The sequence below is a fragment of the Helobdella robusta genome (genome assembly GCF_000326865.2).
Source record: "Helobdella robusta unplaced genomic scaffold HELROscaffold_9, whole genome shotgun sequence".
Lineage (NCBI taxonomy): Eukaryota > Metazoa > Annelida > Clitellata > Rhynchobdellida > Glossiphoniidae > Helobdella > Helobdella robusta.
The window spans coordinates 3,161,817-3,171,883 of record NW_008705512.1 but is presented as its reverse complement, the minus strand read 5'-3'; the positions used below and the strand labels follow the sequence as shown (position 1 = coordinate 3,171,883).

At 27.7% G+C, this 10,067-nt stretch overlaps 1 protein-coding gene across 1 annotated transcript; it reads right to left on the bottom strand.

Moving 5' to 3' along the window:
- Window positions 1-4,093: 4,093 nt before the first annotated feature.
- On the bottom strand, window positions 4,094-8,760 carry HELRODRAFT_166235 (hypothetical protein; the record flags this gene model as incomplete). The annotated part of the gene is made up of 11 exons (XM_009033215.1): window positions 4,094-4,119; window positions 4,813-4,855; window positions 4,970-5,189; window positions 5,350-5,377; window positions 5,829-5,996; window positions 6,155-6,259; window positions 6,656-6,725; window positions 6,894-6,963; window positions 7,161-7,555; window positions 7,794-7,955; window positions 8,452-8,760. 11 exons carry the CDS (start codon window positions 8,758-8,760, stop codon window positions 4,094-4,096), a joined length of 1,596 nt encoding a protein of 531 aa, XP_009031463.1.
- Window positions 8,761-10,067: the final 1,307 nt, after the last annotated feature.

Here is a 10,067-nt window from a genome sequence, read left to right as displayed (position 1 = left end):
ATCCTTTTCCCTAATTAATTCTTTCAAATGGACTATTAACTTCTGCTGCTCAACTAACTGAATCTCCTTGTCATCTACATCCACTAATTTTGTTAGTGATGGTTTTTTAGCTGGGTCCTCCGTTGTACTGGTACTGTCCTCACTGTTGTTGTCATCATCCTGGTGATAATGATTGTTAAATGTTAAATGATGTCATATACATAATAAATTTTAGAGTTATTAATTTTTTTTATTATAATAATATAATCATAATAATGATAATGATATTATCATTTTATTATTATTGAATGATGATATAAAATTATAAATAAAATTGTAAAAATTATTTTTTTATTATGTGACCAATTAGAAGTTAACTGGCATGCAAAAAAGAGGTACAATATTTCTAACTTCAAACTCAAAACTCAAAAAAAATACAAACTGGCAATAAGCAACTCAAATATAACATCTAAATTCTAATTCTAACGCTAACCAAACTTGCAACAGCAGCGGAAGCTAAACTTGTTAATTTTCCCCACATGACGAAATAAAATGAAACAGTTTAGAATAAATTTTGGTATCATAAAATGTCACAAAAAACTTCGCGATTGAATTACGATTGAAACTTCATTCCATTTTCATTATTTTTGACTTCGTTGTTTACAATTACGTGGATTTTTGGTAGTAGCAGATTCGGCACAAAACAATTAGTTCTTAAAAAATACAGTAAAGACCGCTGAATTTTCAACCATTCAATTATTCAATGGTAGACCACTGATTTAAATTAAATTAATTGATTCAATGGTCAAAAACTCCATGGTTTAGATAGACCGTATGTTTTTATTGTGATTTAGTAGCGGCAATTTTAAAAGCTTTTTATTTTAAACAAGATAAAAACAAATAGACATAAAATATTTTGATTTTTAATCTAGATTTTATTCCTCGATTGCACTAATTTTGCGATGATGAATTGTCTGTTGAAAGACTTCCGGCTTGAAGGTTTCAAATAAAAAGTTTTTTATTTTATTATTTTTTTATTTTTATCTCTAATAATCTAATCTAACTAATCCTAACTAAATTGTATTTTTCTCCTCAATATAATATATATATATATTTTTATTTTTATGAATTATTCTATATTAATAAATTATGCTCTATAAAAAATTGGCCCCATCAAAATATTTTTTTAATATTTAATTTTAATATAATAATATCCTGGCAGTAAATAGGAAAGTCATAAAGTTTGAAGATGCCCTTTCTTCTCACATTAAAGAAATTCAAAATCAGGCTGAATCTAAGAAAAAAAGTTTGACTAAGGTGAATTTTGTATTTATTTTTGCTTTTCATTTTATTTTTTAGATTTTATTAAATTTATTTTGAACTTTAATTTTTAAGTTAAAAACTAAAAAGTAGTTGGAATTGAACCTAATTATAAATTATAGGATTAGTTAATAATTTGAATTACATGACTAAATCACTATATTATTTTATTTATTTATTTTATTCATTCCAAATCACAGACCTGAAGCCTAATCTAGACTTGTTTGTTCTAACAAAAAATAAAAGAACAATGTTACACCAATATTAACAGAAAGTTACTAAAAAAATGAAACAAAATTTATGTCTGTAAAGAAAAATAAATGCTAAACCAAAAAGTATATATAAACAAGCTAAGTTATGACCTTATAAATGTAATGCAATACTGTATGAAATTAGTTCAAAAATTGTATTAGGAGTTTATGATAGAAGTATTTCTATTATAATACCATGACAGTCAGAGTAAAAATATGGCCAGAAAAGTTATTAAGTGAAATGTTACCAATAATTAATTTCTCTTCACATTACTTTCTGGTGGTGTATCAATTTATTTTATATTAATTGAATTTTTTTAATTCAGGAAGAGTTAAATATGAAACTGACGGATTACATAAGACTTCAAGGTTTGCTTTAAATTATGTTATATATGTGTATATATTATACATTGTCTAATTATATATGTGTATATATTATACATTGTTTAATTATAACTATAACCTGATTAGTCAACATTCATTGATATATATATATTTATTTATTTGGGCTAAATTTTTGTTTCATTTAGAAAAAAAGAATGTGCAATTATCCACGTCTCCAGAGAGGTTTTATTGAAATTTTTAATTTAATTAATTTAAATTTATTTATTTATTGACAATATTAACTAAAATCGTTCATTGATTTGTTCATTTTTATATTTAGATTAAACAATCACTTATAAATAATCTGTTTTATCTTTTGGCAATGTCTCAAAACTCATACCAATGTCATAACATAATTTTGTTAGGCACTCCCAGATTTACATTATTTTAAATTAACATCCAAATAAGACTTACACAATTTATAAGTGCCGATTAATTAGAATAAAATATAATAAATCTAATTTAAAATAAAAGTTATGATTAATTAAGTTTCATCCATTCAAACAAAATTTTCCCTTTAGGAACTCAAACAGTGTGGATGTCTTTTTAGAGGTTAATGTATTATCATCAATTTCACTAAATTTTATTAGTTTTCATTGGTTCTTTTCATGCCGTTTATAATTAAATATGTAATGGCTGTTCATGAATTAACATTATCTTATTTAAATGATCACTCTTTATTTTTAATTGTAGTAAAAAATCTTTTTTTAAAGTTCTAAGTATAAGTTAATAAAGTGTTTTGGCTTTTTTCATGGTTAATTTTTAATATTTTTTGGTTTAAAATCCTGAAAATAACTTCATGTTTTGAGGTTATGGTGATATACTATGTTTCTACTTTATTGAATGAAATTTATTTAGTCTGTTGGTTTATATTTATCCTCCCATCAAACCATTTTTCCCCCGTTATATAATATAAATAATGTTAGTAAATAAATTTAAGTGAATCACAGTCCTATATTTTCTTTGCAGAAACATTTGAAGTCCATCAAGAAGTAATGGAGTTTTCATTCTTTCTACTATTTTTTGTTTGATTCATATTTTTAATTTTACAATTTGTATTATTTACGAGATATTGATTATTACCTTTTAAATGTACAAGCTTGCTCTATCTATCACTTTAAAAATCATTTTTACGTTTCGTTCTGTTTAATTTAAATTTATGTTTAGATCAAAAAAGAAGGCGAACAAAGCTAAGGCAGAAAAGGTATTGGTCACAAAATTGTTAATTAATTAATTATTTAGAATTATTTATCGTCCTGCATTTTGTTTCTCAAACTTTCTTTAGATTCGACTTGGAGATCTCATGAATATGTAATATTCTTATTGATTAGTGGCTTTACATATCTTTTATTTCATCTGTATTTAGGCTGTTAAAATGAATTAGTGTAATTGTATGCTATTTTTAGGAATCTTATACTGCCCTATCTTGAAACATTTCTTTCTGTGCTTTCTTAACATGCAATCCTTAAATATTCTTCTGATCCTGTAGAATTTCGTATTTGATCGGGTATAATTTCATTATTTATTAAAAATATAATTTAATTTTTATTTAATATGATTAATTTTCTTTAAAAGGACAAGTAATTAAATGAGGAAAAATTCCTGATTCCTAAGCTTCTCTGTAAATAGTTTTCGCGACGCATTCGCATTATGTTTAACGAATTGTTTTTTATTACTGATTTCTTGTTCAAGCAAATTTGAATATAATACTTTAAAAGTTTATAATGTTTATGTGTGTTTTTATAAGCGTTACTGTTTTCAATCCGTCTGCAGTTTGCATCAGAATGTACGGTTATATTTCAACTCTTTTCAACGATTGTATTTCAACTCTTCAACGATTATATTTCAACTCACAATATCAATTCGTATATAAATATTGAAGATTTTCAGATTTTGCCAAACGTCGATCGAAACTGTCTTATATGTATTTTTCAGTTGGATACGTCACTTAATTAAAAGCATTCCTATCGGGTTGAAAATATAATTCTTCTAAAAAGTTTGAAATTGGAACACATACCAGCAAACACACAGACAAACAAACGCCAGCAGTGTTAGTGGTCCCGTGATAAATTGCAGTTATTAATTCAGATGCCTCTAACGAGCGCAAGCACCGCGCAACGGCCGCTTATTTATTAATGAAGTTTCGTTTAGTCGCTAAGTTATTCGAAGTTTCTGCATTTTTTGTCTGTGTTAGCGTTTGTGTGTATGTTTGCTCGTGTGTGTAAGGCTGCCGGAGCCCTATGCTACAGAAACGTACGCATCATACCACATCCATATTTATGATGAAGAACGCATACAGAAAGATACTGAACTCAGACTAGAGGCGAAGATATAAAAGTGCGTTATCGCCTTTGTGGTCGCGATTCGTGCTACTAATATTTTCATCGCCACGGGTGTTTCTTAGTACTACAAACTCTACTAATGTAATGTAAACATGTCCATTTTGTAATGATTGTTATCTGTATGTATATCATCCATAATATCTATCCTAGTATATATGTAGTATTTTATTATATAATTACATATGTAGTCGTCGTCATCATCACCATGATTCTAATCATTATCATCATCGCCGCCATATTATCCCATATTATCATCACGATTCTTATTATCACCATCGTCTTCATCACCTTGTTCCATCATATATAAACTTTATCGTCGTACTTGAACAACTTGGGTGTAATAGAAATAGTAAGAAGTTTCATTGTTTTAACATGGGGACGCGGTTGAAATTGTGTTAAGAGGAAGATAAATCACTCGAATATCAATAAATAAATATTGAAAAATATAATTTTAAAAAGTAATAAATAATTATAACAATTTCAAAATCAAGAAAGTCTGCCGACAGCACCATTGATGAGGTATTTGAGATACGGACCTCTTTCTTTCTCAGGTGTCTTCCAAAATTTCATTTCGTTCAACTGAAAGAAAAGATATAATAAGAATAATAATTTAACTGAAAAATTATAGGCTAAATAAATTTTTAACAACATTCTGAAGAAAAATTTCAAAAATAAAGCGATCATCAATCTAACCATTATTATCTGAATTGGTATTTTATTATTTCTAAATAATGCTTTTAAGATTTCTGTTGCTGTGTTCGGCTGGTGGTGTCGTTGTTGAAGCTGCCGCTGCTGCTGATCATGAAGACGGTGAAGAAGAGATGTGGTGTGATGATGGTAAAGCGAGTAGACTGGCTTCAGGCATTGCGTATTCATCCAGTAACAGTCACTACTGCAGACCTTAACAGCTATCCTATGTAGATTTCGAACGCAAATAATTTACAACTTAATACGCATAATTATGAATAATTAGTCGGAAATAATTAATTTTAATTATAAATTATTGTGTAACCAAGTCTTTTTAAAAAATTGTACACCTCATAAATAGCAACAAATACGGATTTATATATAACCTTTGCTCTTTATTCACTAATGTATAATCTGTGGGTCATAATAACAATAATATTATTATTAAATGAGTAATTATTTTATAAAAAATATTAATAATAATTAAATGGATAAAAACCCCAAAGATAATTATTATCATTGCAGCGTTCAGCATCAGGCCATATGTTAATAATATAATTATGAAATCTCTTTCTGTGTTGTGCACTTTTTGATCTGGAAGAAAAAATGAATGAATGAATAGATGAATGACTCGATAATTGAACAAACAGATAAATAAACGAATGAACAAATGAACGGATAGACGAATGAAGGAACGATCAATGAAATCACAATTATAACGGTCACTTGAAATGTGTAGGCGTGTTGAATATAAGTGAAAAGAACATCACTAGGTCATCTTTTGCATCGCCATCCTTATAATCATATGAGTGAATGCACGCACCGCTGTTATCACCACAATGCTTTGAGGTGACAACATACTCACCAGTACCATTTTTATAACTATTATTATTATTACTATTATTATTATTATTATTTGACATAATATAATAATTATTGTTATTGTCGTTTATGCATTTCAAAAGTTTTACGGCGTCATCACTGACGTCATAGTTGGCTATGTAGAGTTGGAATAAATAGCTCATCCTGACACCTGTGAAGTAAAATTAACTAATTAATTTTACTTCACAGGTGTCCATTCAAATTTATTAAATAACTGGTTAATCAATTAATCGATTAATTGATTAATTACTGAATAGTTAAAATCAATTAAGTTGAGAAATCTATGATAAAAGGTAATTATATACTAACTTAATGATGCTTCCTTATAGATCATATTATTATCATTAACATGATTCTTAATATAACTAATGATGCTAGAGATATCATCATCATGTTTTTCTGTTGGTGCTTTTGCTGTATTGTTGTTTTGTTGTCGTTGTTGATGTTGATGATGTTGTTGTTGTTGATGATGTTGTTGTTGTTGCATTGTCAGTAACAAATTAACCAAAAACACTATATCACATAACGATAAATGATGGTTGTCATTTATACTGAATAACTTGTGTTTATTAGCTATTATTAAATTTATCAACTGCTCACAATAAAAATTCAGTCTACCAAATTGGACAACTAATCTCACTAATTCAAATGGGGATATTTGATTGACAGCTGAGGTATGGAGATGTGCGACTTTACCTGACAACCATTTCAGTAATTTCAATTGATTTTTCGAAGTTCTTCGTGGAGAAAGAGTTTTTAAAATTAATTCGATTCGTTGTTTAGTTAAATCTATGCTGTCTTTGGACTCACCTTTAATTGTCAATTTATCTATGATTGAAGATATTAAATGTTTTAATCTATGGACCATAGAACCAGAAACCTTATAATTATTATTAATAATAGTAGTAGTAGTTATAGTATTCCGGTTTGTTGTTTGTAGCAATGATGATGAGTTCGTAGATGATGATGACGAAGATGATGATGATGATGATGATGTCATAGATGATGATGATGACAAAACGAGATTACAGGCAAGTAGAAGTTTAACCATTTCATCGTCTGACAGATCGGTGAATGACGTGATGATGTCGTTCAGGAGTTTTTCACTGAACGGCAATCTAGGTGGAATGAATTTAACTGTTAAAAAATAATAAAATGAATAAATAATAAAATATTAATTATTAATAATATCTAAACAAATAATAATTAGACACACACCCACAAATATATATATATATATATTTATTTATTTATATATATATATTTATATATATTTAATTATTTTATTTCAAATTCAACAAAATAGCTGACTCACTTATTTTGAAAACATATTAATAAATTCAGTCTTTCTTCATTTGTCAATATTTTTAACTGTTCCTCTTTAGATCTGACCAATAAAAAAACTCCTTCCATCAGCAGATTAATCTGATTGGCTAGAAGCACTGCCCAATCAGATTCCTCGATTTTAGTATATTTCAACTCTTCACACCTATCATCAAAAACAACCTTGCCATTGGTATAATGAAACAAAAGTCCAGACAGTGTTGCTAGTTGATCTAGAGCCAAATCATTAAGAACGTTAGTGAGGAGCTTTAGAAGGCCGTACAATAGTGACTGACTGCACGAAAAGTGAATAGAATATTTTACCATATCGAAGATAACTGAAGACGGCAGGAACCTTCCTGATAACAATGAGCATGTTGCTAGATTCTGTGATGGAAAAAAATCTATGTACATTACATCTTAATGAATGTTTATTCGATCAACTTTATTAATATCATACAAACTCTTTAAGTCTAAAAATTAATAACATTTTTATAATAAATAAACAAACCAAATTAATCCAAACCAAATATATTATTGTCATTTAAAATCATTTAAATAAATAAATTGAATAAATAATAAAATAATGAATAAATATAATAAACCATGCACACATACAAGATACCTTGAATCTGATATCATTTGAGATTGAATCAACAATATTGATATCCTGACCCTTATTATCATTTGTATCGGCAATAGATATGCTATACAATCTCTTCATACAGAGCGCTATGTGTTGGGGGCTCAATCTCTTTCCATTATGAATGTCTACCAGATCTAGAATCTATGGTACAGTGGCAAATATAAAAAAATATTTTGAAATTTTTATAGATTTTGGACTGATTGCTACTTTTTTTGTGAAAACTTGAGAGATTACTTATTTGCTACATAGTGTAGTTTATTAATAATTCGTTAACAGTATAGCTTTAGATAGAGTATTTAACTAAAGCTATATACTAGTATAATTATAAGTTTTGAAAACAGTAATTTCAATGTAAAAAGAAATAAATATCTGGCATCTCTAGTATACGTTGTCAGTTGTGCAAACAAAGATAACACAACTGGTGAGGAGTTCAACTAGTTCAGAGTCTAGCTAAACTAGACTCTAGTCTAGTTGAACTGATTGATAAACTAAAAAATGAACTAAAAAACTAAACAAATATTTAAAAGTAAACAAAGAAATTAATAAAGTTAAATAAAGTAATAAGAATATTATTAACTTATGAAAAATTAAATTAAATAAATAAAAATAAAGTAAAATGAAGATGAGATTTACTCACTTGTTCAGTATTCATAGATTTTATTTCCTTAAACAACGCTGTATCATCATTTTTTTCTTTAGTTTTCAGTCTGTGATCACCAATACTGCCGATACTACCACTGTTGCTGGTGACATCTTTATGATTTTTATAATCCTGGATCACTAATTGTTGATTGTTAGTGTTTGAGGACAAGGAATTAACAATATTATAATTTAGAAATAAATTTCTCCCAAAGCACCGTTCCAACTTTATAACTTGCGTGAATAATCTACTGTCAACCTTTTTACTAGAGAATTTACAGAGGGCTAAAAACTTGCCTGAAGACATGCCAGCTAGGTTTGCTTTTTTAAAAATATTTTTTTAAATGTCTAATCAATAAAAACTACTAATCAATCCACCAATTAATCAATTTATAAATCAATCAACGACTTGTTGGTAATCTCGGAGACGGCAAAGTGGTTTTTCCAGCAATATTTATTTATAGTCAACAGTTTAAAGAGACTCATAAGTTCCTCCCACGGTACAACTAAAAGTTGAACTAAATAATAAAAGCTTATAAAAGTTAAAAATAAAAATTTTAAACCAATTTTTACTAGAAAAACCACAAAACCTCTATAAAGTTATAAAAATATAATACATTACAAAATGTGTAACAAAATTTTAAACGTATCTGTTAAAAAGATAGTTTCACTTTTAAAACAAATTATTAATTTTTAGAAACTTGCTTCCAGAGGTAACTTGCCGTTGAAAAAAATTTTCAATGTTAAAACGCTGGTAGGGCGCTTCCAGTTATATAATTCCCTGATTTTTACTTCATAATCGGCGGATAGATCTATTTAGTTTTAGAAATTGAACTATAACATTATGTTGTATGAATTATTCTTTTCTTCGTTGAACGTTTTTCATTCATGTTTTTCAATTTTATAGTCATTAACATTTAAAAATTAAAATTCTTTAAAAAACCGCTTATTTTTTTAAATTTTTACTTCATAACCGGCGGGTAGATCTATTTAGTTTTAGAAATTGAGCTATAACATTTCTCAACGGGTACAAAGCAAGGGGAGGCCTATTTACCAGCATACAACACCTTCTTATGGGTTGAAGCAGAGATATGCAAAGAACCTCAATTTTTTCAACTTTTAATTATTTTCAGTAATGTCTCCCCTTGCTCCAAACCACATAACTAGAATAATAGGACTAATCGATCAATTCGATCTATCGGTCGGGCTATTTGTCGTGCTTGGATTGTTGGCTTACGAAATTGCATGGATTTTAACGAGCAAGCTAAATGAGATATTTACTTAATTTAATATGCTTAAAACATTGTAGTAATTCTATTTAATTTTAATAATGATTAATAGAATTTTGTATTATTAAATTATTTTTGTTAATTTGAATATAAAAATTGCTTTTGGTTCGGTGAAATCCGGTGGCTTACTGAAGCCGAAGGTTGGCTTAGTAGGATTGAACTATAGTCACCCTTTTTTTTACACTATTCGATCATGTTAAAAATTGGTTTGCTTATGAAATAAACGGCCTAAATAAATCAAAATTGTTATTTGAACAACTATCTTCATTATATTCAATGAATATTTTACATTCTGCTGGTGCTCATAAGAAACTGGCTGCTGAAA